Source organism: Aythya fuligula, chromosome 3 (assembly GCF_009819795.1).
Source record: "Aythya fuligula isolate bAytFul2 chromosome 3, bAytFul2.pri, whole genome shotgun sequence".
Taxonomy (NCBI): domain Eukaryota; kingdom Metazoa; phylum Chordata; class Aves; order Anseriformes; family Anatidae; genus Aythya; species Aythya fuligula.
Window position 1 is genome coordinate 34,488,077 of NC_045561.1, and position 20,172 is coordinate 34,508,248.

The 20,172-nt window shown below is 34.9% G+C and overlaps 1 protein-coding gene across 4 annotated transcripts in view; it reads right to left on the bottom strand.

Annotated features, from left to right (window-relative positions):
- KIF6 (kinesin family member 6) overlaps nucleotides 1-19,058 on the bottom strand; it is a 174,559-nt gene extending 155,501 nt beyond the window's left edge. For 2 of the 4 annotated variants that reach the window (XM_032183488.1, XM_032183486.1), the window contains exons 1-3: nucleotides 18,972-19,058; nucleotides 18,079-18,188; nucleotides 14,936-15,010 (exon numbers count right to left, since the gene is read on the bottom strand). In XM_032183488.1, coding sequence (XP_032039379.1) covers nucleotides 14,936-15,010; nucleotides 18,079-18,188; nucleotides 18,972-19,037 — 251 coding nt within the window. In that variant the 5' untranslated portion in view covers nucleotides 19,038-19,058. Of the gene's footprint in view, nucleotides 1-14,935; nucleotides 15,011-18,078; nucleotides 18,189-18,971 lie in introns of those variants that run through there. The other 2 variants (XM_032183487.1, XM_032183489.1) reach the window with 2 other exon arrangements.
- Between the last annotated feature and the right edge of the window lie 1,114 nt (nucleotides 19,059-20,172).

A 20,172-nucleotide genomic window follows, 5' to 3' on the forward strand; every position in this document is an offset into this window, starting at 1 on the left:
ATCACTCTTCATACTATTTATTCTAGATTCAAAAGGATTTACATCACCTGAAATGACATTCAGATGTGATAGTCTTTTTTCCACATTTCTTACTTGAAGTAAGGCCTAGCAAAAGTCTAGTTAAAATATTTTTCTCTGTAAATCATCATACTCATGATTCCCTTCAACCTGACTTCCAGCAAACAGTAGATAAGCTTAAGAATAGTGGTACAGCTGCGGAAGGAAATGTCAGATTTGGCTGTAGCTGACATGGAGCTCATCAGCCATGACAGACCAAACAGAACTTTCATGTTATGACAGAATATATATGGTCCTGATTTTGTGTTAAAAGCTTTCTTTATTGCAACAAACATAAAGCAGCCTCCCAAACTGTGATCTAGATTCCACTACTAATAAATCAGTGTAATTTGAAGGAATTATACAGCATTTATTTTCTTAATATATGGCAAAGTTTCTTGTACCATTTATGAAAAGAGACTTGCATTTTTCTCAAGTCAGACTGCTTTGATGGGCTGACATGAACTACATGTATAAATACATTTCATTTCCCCTTGATATTAAAACTAAAATTTCATGTATACTTTTAAAATTTCTATTGATATTTATAGTTGACTATCAGGTGCTTCCCTTGTACAGCTGTCTCAAAAGATACAATTACTAAAAATCTTTTGCCACATTTCTGAGCCTGTTTCTTGTTAATTATCGTAAAGTACCCTGACCTTGAAAAATATTTAAAGTTTTCTAACTTCTTATATTTCACCCTGTTCACACACCATATATATATACACACACACACGTTATAAACAAAGTATAAGTGATAAAATACAATTATTTTGAATTTTCACTTCTCTGTAAGGAAAAAAGACCAAATAAAATTCTCAAAAAATATTAGAATTACGAATTAGTGATGAAATCTGTTACTGACTGTAATATTCAGATGGCTAACTAAACCAGAAGTCACAATAGCTTAAAGAATATAAAAAAGTCAGATTAGAGCACATCAGACTTTCCTTCCTTTCAGCAGCCATCATTTACAAAACTTTTCCTAAATTTATGACTCAGATATTTTCTACAATTTCAGTATATCTTGAAAAAATATATGTAGGAAGTATGTGAAAATACATGAAAGAAAGTAAGAAAAAAATCAAAATATGTTTGAAAAGGCATGAAGTAATCCATAAGGAATTGTTTTCATGATAAAGCTTATCAGAGGTAAAAATCTACTTTCAATTTGATTTACTATGCTTAAGGACCTACTAATTTTGCATGAAGAAAGAGAAAGGCTAAAATTACTCTTTCACATTTGGCTTATAAATGAAAAGGGGCAAACAAGCCTTGCGTAAGAGAAAGAGAACAACATATAGATAGCTGCTGGTCTGGCGCCACAAGACATGCCATGGCTCCCCAACATATTAAAGTTTATTTAAAGGCCTGCGTAGTTGCCAAATTACTTATTTTAATCCATTACAGTAGGATGACAAAGAAAAAAGCAGAAACATGCTGAAAGGAACTACAGCCATCTGCTCCCAAAGACCAAACTGCCTAAAGGCAGAGTATACATAGATTTTAGATTCCAGATGTTACAAATCAAAACAAGCATTACTAGAAAACACCTCATTCATTTATCTTAAGAATTTATAGTGCCCACCACCATAGTATCTGAACACTGAAGACAGTAATGAGTTGTCAGAAGGTAGGGGGTATCAAAAGAACCTCAGAGATGGCAGGTTCAAAACAAGCAAGAGGAAATGATTCTTCATGCAAAATGCAGTTAAGCTACAAAACTCTTTGCAATGGGATGTTGTGGATGCTAAAAGTTCACACAGGCATCAGCAGAGACTAGATTATTTCCTGAAAAAGAAATCCTCTGGTGGCTAATACATACAGAAGTCACCTCTGTTTCAGAGAGTCTCTACATTAGAACTGACTAGAGGCTAACAGAATATTTCCTAAAATAGGAAATAGTAGCTCTACATGTTTACCTTTTTTTTTTTTTTTTCCCTGAAACACTGAGAGTCACTGTGAGAGATAATACACTAGGTTGATGACACTGGTCTAACTCAGTACAGTTGTTCTTCTGTTTTTACATCTCTGTTCTTTGGCTCTCCTAGATCTTGCATTTTTGGTCTTACTCCTCCTCTTTAAGGTTGTTAAAGGTATATTTTTTCAATTACTATGACATGGCTCCTGCAGAAAGCTGTATTTTACAATGTGTGCCAAAATAAAGAGTGGTAAAGATGTGGCTGCAAACCATTAACTTGAGGTCCCACTTCTTCACAAAAACACCATTAGGATCACCACACATGTAAACATAGGATAAAATGTCAGATTACATATGTTATCAAAACACCTACAAAAGCCAGTGAGTTTAATTGATTCATGTATATATTGCAGTGTATCAATGCAGTTCTGAACTGTTTTCCAGAAAACATTCTAAGGTCAAATATGTGAACGGATCAATGTCAATAATATATTGCTGTAGTATAATGCAATTATAAGAAATATTAATATTGCATATATGGATTATGAAGGTGCTGGCTATGAATACAGTGCTGAGTTCCACTTTAAAATCCAAGGTGAAAGTCTCTCTATATACTATATAGGGTGTGTATATATATATATATATATACACATATATATATACACACATATATATATACACATATATACGTATATATATGTATATATATACACACACACACCCTATATAGTATATATACTTGTGTGTATATATATATATATATATACACACACACACACAAGTGTATATACACACTTTATAAGGTATACAGAGCCTAGTATATAATAGTACACATAGTATACAGTAATATTGTATACATAGTATATACTGTGTATATACATATATAGAGAAACTTTCATCTTGGATTTTAAAGTAGTATGTACTACATATACATATAAATATATAAAACGCATTCTGTCCAGATTTGCAGCACTCATTTCTTTCATTCAGAGTACATTAAAACTGTCAAGGAACAGTCACAGAGAATAAAGCTTATGAACTAAGCAGAACTAAAGGTCATTTCTACACATACATATATGTTTATGAATGAATAAAATTAAAAATTGAAGATGTAACCACAAACACGTATGTAATATTCTGTATACTAGTCAAAACTTTGAATGTCTCATCATTATGAGATGATAGGAAAAGAGTTTATTTTCTACACAGCATCCACCAAGAATTGAATCCATAATTCAAAAGGATCCTTAAAGATTCTCATCTGCAAATTAAAGCTGCTGTCCCTTTACAGTATTGGACCTGATTCTCTACTAGAAAAGGCTGTAGAGCATCAACTGCTCTTTTCTGACATTTCTGCAAAATCTATACTCACCTAGGCAAAGCATGTGTCACACATCAGATGCTCTGAACACAAATCCCAAAACTTTTTTAAACTTAGCATTTCAAAGTAAATGGCTTGATATGGTTATTGATGGCAATATTCTGAAGGCTTCAAAATATGCATACATAAAAGATGTACTAGAAGGATAGTTTCATTCATACTCTGTCCACAACATCCAGAACCGCCCTGTACCACAATGTCCAAAACTTTATATTTTTTTCCCCCCTCCAGGAAGCTGAGTTTTAGCATAGTTAAAGATACACTTTATTGAATAAACTGTCTCTTAACTACTTCAAACAAAACACATCAAAGACATATAATCCAAGGAGAAGCTTTGCTGAAAAGATCTTTCAAGAACTTATGCAATGTTGTACAGCTCCCTGTTCACAAGTTCATGAACTACTTCCAGACACATTAGCTAAAATATTGTTGGAGAAATCTGTCTATGGTATATTACATCAAAGTTGCTCCTGTTGTGATTGACAGAGTTCCTGGAGGGTCATCTTTTTTTTCATAATAAATATCCACCTCAGTATGGCCCACTATAGAGGGTAATAGATTTTAAAATACAATGACCAAAACTTGTCAAAATTGTACCTTTGTTTCACTGTGTTAGCAAATTCAGATTATTCATTTTTCTTACATGCTAGAACATGCAGGCATGCATTTGTAACACTTTGGTAAATTTAGCCTTCACTACAAGAAGATAAAACACTAGGACAAAACAAGGAAGTATTAGTGAACCAACAAGAAAATTGTTGATAGTATCAACAGCTAATACCAATTTTAATGAAATAATGACATGAAGTGTGGGCAAGCAACCCCTAATCTTTGAAGGAATATTGTTTTACTATAGCCCTAAGTCTTTTTTTTTTTCTGAAATACTATTTTCAATGTAATTATATGTTCACTTCAAGATGATTTTAACATGGAAAAAAGATCTTCTCTTACATTTACTCTAAGAACTGAAAAAATCTGTTCTAGTTAAGCACTGAAAAACTGCTGTTGGTTTTCATAATTACAAAAGCTTGTGCTTGACCTTACAAAGTTAATTAGCAGCATTTTTTAAACACAAATATGTCCTCCTTATACCATGCAATTGAAATCACACCTTTTTTCCAAAGGAAAGGTAGTTTAAGCACACAACTGACTAAGGAGATTAACTTGACCACACTACTATATGCTTAGTCATATATTATGATGGTAACACAATTTATCATGTTGTCATGGGAAAAGCAAAACATTTTCAAGTTCTACCTGCAACCTGTGACACGCTACTGTGAAATTCTTCCACAATAACAATCTTTGAGACAGAAAAGGTAATACTTTTCAATATTTTAAAAAACAGAATGCTGAAATAACCAATAGAGGTTTAGAAATTACACTGAGAAAGATTCCTCTGAAGTATTATATAACAAGACCATGAACCAAAGCTCCTTCCAGTCAATGACCACCTTTTCAATAATCTCACTGAGTTCTAGGTGAGGTCCTCACTGTGGGACAATTTGATGCAATTTGTTTTTGCTAGTGTAGATACCTAAACCCACTACAGTATTTAAACATATCTGCCATGTATCAGAAGCACCTCTGATACTTTAAGAACTCCCAATATGCATTCTACAAAAGTTTTAATAATTTTTTTTCCATTAATTTGGAATAGTCTTAATTTTAATACTTGTCTTGCTTTGGAGAAGAGACATAAAAAAAAAAGTAAGAAGCAAGCTGAAGAAAATGTTCCTTAATTATTCCATTTTCATTACAACCTTAATACTGTTTAATTGTCTTAAATCTGCTATACAAAAGCTTATGTAACGACACCTTCTCAAGAAAACAAATTTTGGCTTTATGGAAATGGAGTTATAACATATTTTGTCTTCTGCCCTTTGGACTTCAAGAAACTGATGGGAAAAAAAGTCACTGATAGAATATTGAACTGGTGCTGTTTTAAAAAATCCCTTATCAACGGCAAGACAGTCATTAAAAACCCATAGTGTAGAGAAAAAAATAGTTGATATGAAATGGCCATTATAAATAGCATTGTTTAAACCATTGCTATAACACTGTGCCTGAAACTATATGGTCTAACGACATAAGAAAAAACAGATAGTTTAAAGAGAGGTAGTGTATTTTATTAGACTAGATTATATATATATATATATATATAAATAGATTATATAATTGTGTGAAAACAAGACTACACTCGATGCTTCAGTGAATTACTGCTTTTCTGATTATATTAAGGGACCCCGCCTCTTCCCTTGTTAAGCAAAAGCTGATGGTAATAAACTCTGTACCAATTATCACTCTTCTTTGTAATACAAACTGATCTATGAATGTAGTTAAAAGAGAGCAAGGCCACATCATCTTTTTCCTCAAGTTTTCTTACTCAGTTATTAGTGAACTTAAGCTTTCTAACATAGTATAATTAGCGGAAATTTAAAAACTGTGCACATTAAGAAATTAACTTTTTGTTAAAATATCAATTTAGATCCCTGTTTAAATATATTTCTGTTACAAAGATATGTACTGACATTTTCAGTCACTCAGCAGACTTACCTCATGCCTGGAAGATGCGTAATTCCTAAATGAAAGGCATGATATGGAAGTCTAACTCATACAAGCAATTGTACTTAAATTGATAGATCCATTATGTTTACAACTGGTTAACATTCCTTAAGCGAAAAACTCCTCAAGCAGGAGCTTGACAATTTATGGGTAGTTACAGCAGTTCAAAATAGCATTTAGTACTTTGTCCTTAAGTATCTGAGACAATATAAAGAGTGGCATAAAACCCTGTGACAGCAGACAGAGGTTGAAAGCAGACTGAGGTTGTTTTGTTGTGGTTGTTTTTTCTGGGTACATTTTGTTTTAATTTACCATGATGATCATTTGTTCTATTTAAAGTTTATGAACACAGAACTTTTCATTTGTTTCTGTGCTCATTGTTAATATGACTGCAGGCTGGTTTATGCCTAAGCATAACAAAGAAGTCTGCTTCCTCTGTTGTTACACCGAGTATATTTTGTTGAATCAAACACAACAGTTAGCATGAAACTACAAGATTTAAAAAATAATAATAATAAAATGAACTGTCAAATGAGTTCTGTGTTCAGTTTTGGACTACCCAGTCTAAGATGGATGCTATAAAGAAACTGAAGAGAGTTTGACAGAACCAAATTTGTTCAGGTTGGAGCACATAACTCAAGGGGAAGCTTGAGGAAGCTGTTTTTGTCAGTATGGAGATTAGAAGACTATACATGTACCTAATTGTCATCTTCCATTACCTAATGGATCATCACGAAGAAGAGACTTACAGTGGTAGAACAGTGGTCACAAGATGTACAAGAGGAAATTCCAAGTGGGTATAACAAAAATGTTCTCCACAATAAGAGCAGTTAAGCCCTGGAACTGGTGCCCAAATGGGTTGTAGAATCCCTGTCTCTGGATATTTTCAAAGCTCTCGTGGGTCTGAGCAACCTGATCTAACTCCAAAGCTAGTCTTGCTCCACTCAGGAGACAGAACCAGATGACCTACAGAGATCCCTTCCAACCTAATTATATGAATTTAAGAGAGTACGTTAGCAGTAGGCATAATTTACACAAAATCATCATCAGTGGAAGGAAAATGTAAACAGTCCTTACCAATCCCTAAAAACATGCCAAAACTCTGCTTTAGTTAAGATCAGTCTCAAAGCATCAGTTTATAACCACCAATACGACAACCTTTCTCAGGGAAGTCAGAATATTTTTGATTCCTTTTTTGTTACCCCAAAGCTCAATTCACTACAAAAAAGCTGAGGAAACAGTGCTGACTTTATTTTCAAACTTTTGACATTAGCAGATATTAGAGAAGAATGCTGAAATCTCTTCTTGGCAATTGGTGGATGAAGCCTATCTGGAACACCAAAAGCCATCACAGCAACACAGAAGACGAAACCTAAGCATAAAGATTTGCCTGCTCTGACACTTAATTTCTATGGCAAGGCATACCTTCCAGTCTTCAAAGGGATTAGAAAGATCACAGACAAAGATGTGTTTAAGACATCTGTCATTTTTATTATTATTTTGCTTTAAAATGAAAAAGTTCAAAGTGAAAGGTTTTTACTAAGTCTATAATTTGAATAAATAAAAAAAATATTTAAATGCTCTAATGAGAAGGGGCCTTATTAAATAAAGACTAAATTCTGTGAGTGTTTATATATAAATAAGAGAAATGCCTCGGAATCAGAAACAAATCACAGCTTTAAAAATTAATTACTTTGCTTTTACTAGTTTATTTCAGATTCCTACTATTATTTTAACCTGAGTTCTGAAACTTCATTTTAAGTGACTGGTAATGTAAAGGTAGGTGGTCATTCAACAGGTATGAAAACATTAGAATACTGAAAAGAGTGGAAAACACTTTGATCTTTATATTTTGTAAGCCCTCAGTTCTTGCTGCCTTAAATATTTTACCAATACCGCTCTTTCCTTCTTCCTGTCTCAGAAAACTTTAATTCACAATAATTTTACACATAAAATAAATATATAAACATATCAGTATAACCCTAGCAAAACCAGCTCACAGACATGGTATTTATAATAAAAAGAAGAACAAATTTGATTTGCAGGATCTGGAAAAGCAGTTTTCAGGGAGGATTTGTCTTTACAAAAATTCGGCATTTAGGTATCTTCTATCATTTGGAACTCAGATTAAATTTCTATTTAGTTAAAATAAACAAAGCATCTCAGAATGCCTTTTTTTCCCTTTATACTTTTGCCAGATTTATGAAACAAATCTGCTTTGGTAATGCCTCATATTTCAAAAATAACACCAATTTCCAAATGTGCATGTAACTGTGTTTCTGAGACCCTGGTACAAGCGTTTCCTCAGAATTTTCAAAAGAGATTTCCTAAGATAGCAAGCTGTGATATAATTTCCTATTTTAACTGAAATTCTTAAATATATTTAAAACTTCACCCTAAGCACTGCAGAAGATAAGTAACACAAATATACTCTTGATCAAACCTATCAAATTGTAGCCTACAATAAGCAACATTCTTGAACAAGTCTGAACTGCAATTTAAGTCAAAATAAACAGGACTAATAGCTGTTTGAGATGGAACAATGAAGTTTTTTGTTTGTTTGTTTACTTTTTATTGCCTCATACTTGTAAACACTTTCAAGAACTACAACCATTCCTGCTCCAATTTCTCAATTTAGGGGATGTTTTAAGCTATTTTTATTTCTAGCTTACAACCAACAATTAAGTGTCCTTTTACTGTATATGGATTCTATTAGTTATTTTTGTACCTAAGCCACACTAGCAATAATACAGCTGTGCTGCATGCCTGAGTGCAGGTTAGCCAAGCCACTGTATCACAAACACACTGGGGTCAAAGTAACTACTTGGTCACAGAAGCCTACCATTTAATTAATAAACAATGACCACCCTCCACAAAATCCACAAATAATACAATTTAATACACCTTACCAACATTTCAGGAAAACAAGAACAAAAACCACAACAAAACAAACTAACCAAAAGCAAAGAAATGAAAGCAAAACAACTACTACTAAATCACAGTTATTTTCCTAGGCATTCTTCATTTAATCATATTAGCATGAAGATTTAAAAAGTCTTTATGAAAATGCCAGCTTTGATGCTGTTAGTAGCTGTTGTAAAGTGATTTTAAACTGGTTAGGGAGACATTGTGCCAGGACTAAAAAACAGGTACGTGACTTGTATCACATGGATCTTCCAGGATTTTAATTATTTGATCATTTTGCATCGTGACTTAAATGAGCTGACATTTTATTGACATCTCAATACTAAAACTGTCTTCATGAGCTCACTGTATTGGAAGCAATTATTTTTTCCAATTATGACACTCAACAACCTGTTGTACCAGCCAACACTATCTACAGTGCAGAAGCAACACACTGCATCTGATTAAAATAAAACCAAAAGCAAAGGGGAGGACAGAAGAGAGAAGGAATGCAAGTAAAAATAGTGGAGAAACAGCATCCTATACTTTACATGTATCCAAAAGACTTGTGAAAAATACTCAATTCAACAGTTCTTTCATTTGTATGAGAATGCTTAAAATTAACATGAGCCCTTGAAGATCTGACATTTGTTTTAAGAAACATCTGTCATCCTTAGTTGAGGATTTTTTGGTGCTTAATGTTTTTATAAAATATTAAAAAAAGTGGTCTAGATGGAATACACTGGGCACTTCCTATTCCTTAACACTAACAAATTTTTTTTTTTGATTTCCATAGGGAGCATAGCTGAATTTTGTTAGTCTACACCAGATTAATATGGTAGCCAATTACTGCTGCTATTTTTGAGGAGTCTTGGCCTTGAATACTCCTTTCAGAAAGGAAATTACTTCGTATCACAACAGGCAGATTTCTAACACGCTACCTGGATATCTGACATCACTGAGTTAAAAGTGGACTGTCTTGATAACTTAGCAAAATTTGTAAGTGATCTGTAAATTGCTTGTTCATCATAAAAACAAACACTTAAGCAAATGTTGTCTCACAATCTATGATCATTTCATTCCAAGATTTGATGTTTCCTTTAACTCTCCTACTCAAGCTACATAACTAACTTCTCCACGTTTGTATTGCTCAGAAGAGAAGACTACGCATGGAAAACATAGCATGTTACATCTCCTGGTTAGGGTCAGTCAGTTTTAAAGGACTATCTCCATAAACTCCTTTTGAAATTGCATCTATTCTGAAGACACTTATTAATGCAAGACACCTTTTTTAATGCATATATCTATAAAAATCTAGTAGGCAGTAATGTGGAAAAGCACTACACAAGAAAGAAGTGAAGTGAATGTATATTACTGATGATGCTATTTTTATTTGCCAGTATTTTCAAATACAGCCTTGAAATATAGACAGCCCACACAAATTGCTCTTTTCTGAGACGACTTAACTTTCTTTCTCTCATTCCTTGCTTATAATTAAGACTAGTCAGAGACTTGAAATAACTCAAACTGATGCAACTGAGAGTGGAAATAAAATACTTCACCCTTCTTGTAAGGGAGCATTAGCATTTCCAGTAGAAGAAATTTCATATGGGAGAAGACTGTGTATCAGAATACAGTTTGGTGGGACAGGGACATAGATGAATTAATGTATATAGGCATTTCAAAATCTTGCTTAGGTAAGATGAATCCAAATAAGAAAGTTTAGTCTGAATTATGTTCCTTAGAAGATGCACTATGACCCCAGTGAAGCACCAGGAGATATAGGTAGGGAAGCTATTATCTACTTCAAGTCTCATTAAAAAAAAAAAAAAAGTGCATAATTTGACCCCTCAAAAGAATGAGTCCTATACTTTTTTTTGAAGTTTAAATTTATTCAGAAGAAAATATCACTAAGTTTCCTGATGCAAAACAATGAATATCCAATTTGATGGCAATTTCTGGCTATTACATAATAAATAATTATGCCTCTTTTACTTTTTGCTCTCCTATTACACATTTCCTGCAATTATATTTTGATTTATTCCTGAAGATAGTTTCAATACCATTAGTTGTAAGAGTACAAGCTGTTTTAAATATCTGACATGTTGCATGTGTCCACATCCAATATAAGGTCCACATTACAAGACTACAAATTGCATCAGATTTGGAAGCATGAAATAGTCTGCAGTCTACATAATATCAAAGGAATACCCCCACTAATTCCACATTCTCTTTGCTAAGTGAAATTCACATTAAGGTACCATATATGAAAAGGGCTTCTATTAGAAACATAAAGAAAATGTTCCCATTGCCATAAAAAGATGCAAATATATGGCTTTTTAACTGTCCCAAATAATTAGCTTTAAAAGTAATGAAGAACCATAAAAACTCAGAAATAAGAGCCTACATTATCTAAGAATCTTTGTATTTCTTGTACTCTGTTACATTCAATACAAGAGGCCACAATTTATACAGAAACATTTCATTTGGAAAAAATAAATTATATATTGAAAAATCTTGTAAATTCAGTCAGATTTCACGTTTCAAGGAATTTCTCATCTAAGAGTTCAAATTACAGAGTGATTATTAATATAAAACCCTACTGAAGTCTGTGAAAGTAAAACAAATCCAGCATTAGTCTGAATTAGACAGTCAAAAGTAACGTATAGTTTGAGAGTAAATTAGCATCCTCTTTACTGACTGAAGTTCCATTAATTTGAAGAAACTTGCAGAGAGATTATTTTCCTTGATTACCTAGTAAAACATAAATCCCTGAGGTGTTAGAGAGAGAAGGGGCAAAAAAGAACAGCAAGTCCAAATACTTTTGTTATATTATTTTATTCACAGACTTACACACGAAGAAAGGAAAATTATAATAACAGAAAAACAAAGGAGAAAATTCTATAAGCATACTTAGTATAGATAGTAATGTCCTGGTTTGGTTTATACTCTGTGGCTTTGCATTTCAAGACAATCTAGCAATTCAAATGTTTTCCAAACATTTTAAATTACTGGTAAAGTATTTTCTAAAACTGCTAAGAAATGCATTACAAAATATAGTCAACATTATTTTGCATAAAAAACATTATATTTTTACTGCATTTTCTGTATGAATAAGCAGCAGAATGGAAAAAACAGAGTAAAGGGAAATAGGTTGTATATACAAACAGCAGTTCTTAAGATAAATATAGAACACCACAAGAAACTTCAATGTGCAGCAACAAGAACATTATCATGGAAGCTGTAAGACTTCTAAAAACACAACATAGGTGACTACTATTGGGCTAGAAATATTTTGGCTGTCTCTAATTTCTATGATTATGCCTAAAAAGAAATATTTTGATATTATTCTTTAATAAGCCAACACAAATTATCAGTCACATCAGAACTGAAAACAAAACTGAAAAGCACTAAGATTTTCCACATAATTTGATTGTATTCATCATCATGATATTTGAAGCACTATGAGAAACTTGGTTCTGTTGTTGAACTAGAGCAATGCTTAACTGTTAGCAAACTATAAAAGGATGTTATTTATTTCCTCATCTTTTGAGAAAGTCGAAGAGCTAGTTCTGCCTCTTAAAGTTGGCTCTGCACAAAAAAATAAATAAATCAAGAATACAAATTTAAAATGAAAAGGAAAGAACAGGAAGAAGGAAAAAATGAAACCAAATAAGAGATGACTCAAGCATTAGCAAAATAGAATAATAATAATAAAAAAATAAAGCAAATCACATGCTTATAATGGTTAACAGAGACAGCCACTTTTGACTGAAAAAGTAAATTAAATGAACTAATGTCTGGTGCCTCTGTGAAACCACAGGCGGGATGACAATGTAACTGGATTTAGAGAGAAAAGTAGTGGCCCAACATCAAAGAAAGCAAATTTAAAAGGGAGGGGAAAGAAAAAAGTTGCATCCAGTTTTCATCCATCCAAGAACAAACTAGAAAGATTTTAGAGTCCTGGACACTGTATTGCTGTTTCTAGTTTAAGCCATGCCCAAGATTTCTTTTCTGAGCATTCAAGTGTGTAAATGAGTTTTCTCATCACTGTAAGCATGCATGGCGAAGAGCCTCAAAATGTCACTGAACTATTTCATTGATACTTTCCTGCTACTTTTCCCTGGCAATACGCAGACAAAAAGTATTTGCTTAAAGTAACTCCAACATCCAAAATGAATGTATTTTCAACAGTTTTTCCCTGGAAGAGAATATCAACTTAGAAAGAAATAAGAAAGAATGACAATTTTGTTATGGAAGTCTGGTCTATCAAAGTAACAGAATGATTCTCATTGTCCTCTCAATGGAAAGGAAAATTGAGTCATTTACTATAGAGTAAAATACATTTCAGCAACAATTAAGGACTCCATTAGGGAAGGAACATCATGACTACAAAGACATTTCCAAATATATATTTTTGCCTAAATAAGGGTAAAAAAATGAAGGTAAAGGATGAGAAACAGGAATATACTTCAAGTATAACCTAAAAACACAAGTAGCGTTTTCCTTCAACATTATCAGTAACAACAAACACGTTATTTTGAATGTTAGCCTTAACACCTTAACCTTCAGAGATGTCAACATTTTCTTGATTCAGTTAAGAATGTGTAATCAACTTTAGCGTTAAAGATAAAGACAGCTGTTTGGACATAATTTTATGCCTACGCATGATTAATTCAGTAGTATTTATGTATTTAGAGTCTACAAAAAAAAATTAAAGTCTACATAATGAATCAAATAGATGAATAGAAATCCCATATCTGTCAACACTGAAATAAAGGAAAACACCACAAATTCATGTTTGTTGGAGCACTACACAGGTGAACTACAGCTGGAAAACTCTTCCATATTCTAGTGAACCATTCCAAATAAATAAATAAATAATGTCTCTAAAAAGTGTCTGTTACTAGCTAGCTTTGATACTATGAGTTTTAATGAGGATAATTCAATCTATAGTGTGCAACAAGGAGTTTTAACAGTTCTCTTTCCAAGCACAATTATACAAGATATAAACGTTTTTACCTTCAGTCATTGTTAAAGCCATAAATATTTTAAGTAAATGTGTTAACCAAAAACTATACAAGGTATAGTCAGGTATGCAAAGAAATACATTTTCCATGAAAGAATACAAAAAAAAAAAAGTGTATTTATCTTATTCTAGTGAAGATTCAGTTTCACTGGCCCTTCATTTTCACTGTCAATTCCCTTCCTGTTTTATGTGGGAATTTTAAGCAGAAAATTGAGGGAAAAACAAGCATTTGAAAAAAAAAATCAACAGGAAAACAAAATTATAAAGAGTTAAGCATATTTTTACACCCAGGGAACAACATGAGAAAGACCTAAGTATCAAATTGAGGATGTCTGTTTTCCTAAAGCAGAAAACTAGTACTGACTTCAGCAGTATGGACCTTAGGTGAATACAGAGAGTGGCACATTAGAAAATCCACCTGCTTGAGAGTAGCATTCAATCCACACAATGAGTAAGGAAACCTTCTACATCAGTTTTAAACACTTGCCTTTGCGAACTCTGAAATACAAGCATTGTTTGATTATAACATGGAAGAGAAAATATATACTGCAAAAACCATGGCCTTATACATTAGGACTGTAATAATGAGCAAAAATTGAAAATACCACCACAGATGCTGGTTCTTGGGTGTATCTACTTAATGAAACAGGGAGGTTATTTTTTTTAGGCTTTCCCCTTTTGGGAGTTGAGCCAAACATCCTCCAAGGATCCCTTCCAATACTAACCATTCTGTAACTAATGGAACCATATAGAATTTATTTTTATTTTTTTATTTATTTTTTTTTTAAACTAATGTAATACAGTGAGTTTATATTATAGACAAGAACTAACTAGACATGAATTGCTATGCCTATGCAACAGGAGAAAACAGCAGCAGTACTACTCTAGGATTTTATGATGAAACCTTATCACACATACAATCTCCCAGATTCAGATATGTCAGTATTTAGAAAAATTAAATTATCAATACATTTTTACAACAATGAATCAAACACTTGATAGCTCTCCTCTAAGTCATACAGTGAAAGCGATTTTTGACCCTGTGTTACCCTGATCACTCGCAAGAACAACATACCATTCTGCCACTGGTCTGGCAATGCTGTCAAAAACCACATCTTGTTTTGCCTCTTGATCAAAAATTTTCTGAAATCTGAAAATATTAATCAAATAATAATTGCTCAGAATCTAAAAACACTGCTTGATTCATACATTTTTGTTTGTGTTTGTAACAGTCAATGTTTACATCATGAGGCTTACATAACTTAGTACAATGTTTTCCCTGTAGTCTTACCCAAAGCATGCTGTTGTACTATTGTTTATAAATAGGCTGTACACAGTGCTGCATTGACAAGAACTACACAATAAAATCCTCTGATAAAATGATGTGGCTTAGAAAAAAAATATCTGTAATTTAGATCTATCAAGAGAATCAGTGTTTGTAACTGGCACCACACTGAAACCTGGATAAATAGATTACACTACAATTAAATAGAGTGTCCCACCAGCGTAGCCATGTCCAAATTCTCTCATAACTTGTTCCTTCTTTCTGTTGCATACTTACTGTAATCATCACAAGGAAATACTTAACTCATTTTTTTTATTCCTCCAATTCCTATACAAAATATCTGCAGTAGCCTTACAGAATCATAGAATATTTGATGTCACAAGAGCTCATCTTCTACAATTCCCCTGCTCAAAGGAGGGTCAACTAGAGCAAGATTCTGTCCTGTCAGGTATAGTTATCTCTATATACGTAGACTCCACAATATATCCAGGCAACCCATGGCAGTATTTGCTTACCCCCACAGTAAGAGAAGTTTTTTTTCTTATGCTTGAATGGAATTTCCCATACTTCAGTTTGTGCCCGTTAACCCTCACCTTGTTACCAGGCGCCACTAGGAAGCATACAGCTCCACCTTCTTTACTTTCCCTGATGAGATTGATGAGTCCCTTCAACTTTTCTTCTAGCAATTTCAGCCTCTTGTTATACATCAGATGCTCTGGTCCTTTAGTGATCTTTGTGTCCCTTTCCTGGGACTCAAAATTGGAAACAGCAATCTAGGTACTTTTCTGCAAGTCTGATTTCCATCCAGTCAACTACAAGCCTGTACTAGTGAACATGTTTCTTCCTCTCCAGGAGCGGGACTCAACATTTCCCTTTGCTGAACTTCATGAGATTCCTAGTGGCTCATTTCTCCGGCCACTCAATGTTCTTCTGAACAGCAGCACAACCAGGTTGTACATCAGCCACCCATCTCAGTTTGGTGTTGCATGCAAATTTGCTGAAGGTATGCTTGGTCCCATCATCCAGGTCATTAATAAAGATGTCAGATAGCATTGCACCCCCATATTAACTACTAACTAGTAGTTAATACCACTAATGACTGGCATCCACCTGGACTTTGTACCCCCGATGACAACCCTCTGAGCCCAGCAGCTCAGCTCATTTCAGCATGCATCCATACAGGCTCCCTGCTGCTTCTGCTTCATTTCCTGGTCATTGGGATGGACAGTTCTTGAGCCTGAAGAAGGTGATCCTTGAAAGACAGCTGCCTCTCCTGGGCCTCTCTTCTCTCTAGGGCTGTGTCTCATTGGATTCTTTCAAGCAGGTCCCTGAACAGCCCAAAATTTGCTCTCACAATTTCCAGAGTTATGATTTTGCTTTCTGCCTTGCTCTCCTCAGGATCTTAAGTTTCACTATCCCATTGCCACTGCAGCCTCGATTTTCACATCCATGATCAGTTCTATATTTGAAATACAAGGTGCAGCAGTTCTTCTCACCCTCACTGGCTCTTTAACCAAGTTTCATGAAGTTTAGGAGTGAACATACTCCAGGAACTTCCTGTATTGCTCATGCCCTGCTTTGTTGTCTGTCCTATCTGGAACAGCGTATTCACCTAGAACTTCACAGGGTATATAGAAAGGTCCCAGGGATATTGGGTATGTAGAAAGGCAACATGGACTGCAAGGGATTATGCAGCATCTACATGTCAAACACATGTGATACATAAAATACAGAGGCATATATTCTATCCTGCTAACCCTTAATTAGGAAAGTCATTCGGAAAATGGTGTTTGATTTCCATAGGAGAAAGTAAGAACAGAAGAGAATAATGTTTGAGCTGACTAGGACAGACTGTATGCAAACATGAGTTTTACAGAGAAAACAAATCCATAAATCCTTAATCCATAGCATCATTTTTGTATTGCCTTAAGGACAATAAGTCATAGTATTTCTCAAAACCCATCTCTATGGTTTTTAATAAATTATGAAGATTAAACAAAAAAAATCAGCATTCATTACAGCTGGCTTGGGCATCTGCAATCTAAGATAGTTTTGCATATAGTTGGAGAAGACAGTTCCTCACTTCCCAAGCAGAACAGATTTATTGTAAAGTGACATCAGGCTGAGCTACAGATATTAATCTGTGGCTCTTTTTTTTTTTTTTTAATAGTATAAACCAACAAATTTTCTTGATTTGATATTGAAAAAAAATAAATAAAGGAAAGTTTAACTTGGAAAAAACATTCTCAACCTATTTATTAGAAGTAGTTATACATCTAGCTTTTTTCCACCAGCAGCATTTTAAAATCTTGCCTCTAAGCTTTCTGTCAAAAAGATAAAAAATATATTTGTTTGATAATACTGGTACTTATTTTCAGTTTCTAAAAATTGTTTACATTCTAGTACGATGGTTTTGTTTCTTTTAACAATCTCTTTTGCTTTTTTTTTTTTGTTTTGTTTTTTGTTGTTTGTTTTTACACTGTTTTGGTTATGTTTGAGACATTGTTTTTAAACAGAGTGTTTAACATAAAGACATCTTTAGCCAGCCTATGCCAACTCATTAGGTCACAAAAAAACAACAGCCTTGCACTCAGTTTTCAAAGGCAAATTCAAAACAAGCTGTAAGAATGGAAGAACTGATAAATGAAGATGCAATCTTTGAAATCAGACTCAAATGTATAATGACATGCAATGGATGAGAAAAAAAAAAAAAAAAACACACCAAAAAACACAACAAAACACAACTTCATCAAATATTATCACAATCATTCAGCTGTAGAACATAATACGGTGTAGTATTCCTCTTGTTGAGGGAGCAGTATAAAGATACCTTTATATTAAAAATTAATTAAAACTTAATTTGGGGAATAGGTTTTTCATCTCATTCTATATGTCTACCTGAACCCCTACACAGAGATAAGGCTTGTACTTACTTGAACTTGTATTTCTCCCGTTTATTATTGACGAACCCATCTGCTAAATCATGCGGCACAATTATCTCCAGACTGGACACGGATTTCTCGTCATCATCAACTGAATAAATCTAGTAAGCATGGATGTGAATTAAAGTAGTTTTAGCAATGAAAGAGCACAGCCTTTAGGTGTACTATAGCTAATCAGTATTTCAAAGTACTACAGCAAAGTAGAATAATTCTCCCTACTTGAAGAGTCCTTACTGCATGTATTCTCCTTCAGCTACCATTCAACAAGTACATACCAACACTGACCTGTTTGTTGTCACATAAACCATACCCTAAGAAACAGAAATGTAGTCATGTTTACGTAACTTGCTTAATAAACCACTTCAATACCGGAGATGTTATTCACAAACAAAAAATGGCACCCAATGCAAATCCCTCCAAAAAAAAAAAAAAAAAAAAAAAAAAAAAAAAAAAAAAAAAAAGAGAGGAATAGGTTTGAAAAGATTATGACAGAAGGAACAGAGCTTATTTCAAATTGGAATGCACTATTTCTGAGGGACACTTCCGTTATTTTTATTATTTCTTGCAATGACAGACAAGTACCGGGTGCTACTTATTCCCCTCCTTCAGAACAACGTTTAATCGGGTAAACTCTGTCACACACCAAAAGATTTCCCTGGGGAACCCACCCCTTACCCTCACAAAAACATTCCAGAGTTTCTGCACTTGGCGATGGTATTCACTCGCCAAGGCTGCAGGGAACAGGCCGGTGGCTCTTCCTCCCCCTTCCCGACCCCTCAGCTCCCCCCCTGCCCAGCCGGAGGCTGCCTGCGGGGTCCCGGGCCCGCTCTCCAGCCACCGCCACGGGCACCCCCGGCAGTGTCACCCCCGTCTCCCCCTCGTACCCCCGCTTGCTGCCGCCTCCCTAAGGGCTTCAGCCGCGCGTACACCCGGATGGTTTCCTTCACCATCGCTCCTCCGCCGCCAGCCTAGTAACGGTAACCACGGCACGCTACCCAGCCTGCCCGGCGGGGAGGGCAGCGCTGCGGGGAGCTCGGTGCCCGCCGGGCGTCATCGCGCACCTTCGGGGGGCTGCGGCGGGGCGCCCCCTTGCTCCGTGGGGCTTGGAGGAGGAGGGAGCCGAGCTGGCTGTCGTCTGCGGAGTTGTGCTGCTTGCGTGGCCGTTAACAGCCATTCCCCACAACCTTTGTCCTCGGGGGTGTCACGGCTGTGAGAGAACCGAGCCTCCGAGCAGCACCCCGGGGAGAGCAGGCACGGCAACCATTTCCAGTCAGAGCTGCCACTGCCACCTGCGCCCGCAGGTGTCCCTCTGCCACCTGGCGCTGCCCAGGGAAGGGCTGGTTATAAACACCTGCAAAAGAAATTGGGGAAAAATGCCTACTTACATGCAATAGAGACTTAATGCAATATAAAAATTGTTAGGCTAAAGGTTCTATAAGGGACATAAAAGTTGAAGGCCTGTTGTGAGAGCTTAGTTTCTGGAGAGGTAACAGTAGGACTCGGTTATTCTGCTAAATCGTTACCAAAAAGTTACACGAACTACATGAGCTGTTTGGGTGGAACATAGTGGTAAAGGTCAGATCACAGCGGTTCCAAGTCAGCGGTCTAAATTAAGTGCAAGAGCAAGAACTTCATTGTGGAAGAGAATAGAAATTTCTGTAACTCAGATATGGTAAAAATATGTTGAACTTTTTATTCCAAATAAGAAAAACCAGAGGAAAGATTTCTTGTCCTGAGTGAACACGTATCCCAGAAAGCATATAATAAGTAGTGCGCCCTCAGGGAATGAAATGGGAAGGGACTAATCACCAACTGAAGTCAAGCACAGAAGTCAAAAGGGTAAAAATGAAAACATCGAAAATATTCGTTCGTGTTTAAATAGAAAGCAAAGGAAATGCAGGACATTGGAATGTGATAATGGAATAAATAGTGAGTATCATCTCAGCATTGCTCCAAAACTACTGGATTTGCATTTATTTATTTAATTAGAATTTAAATGGATAAAGGAGAGTGCAGCATTCTTGGAAAACAGCAAACGGAACAGTCAACAGTGTCATTTAGCAGTTTTGCTGTATTGTGAATTAA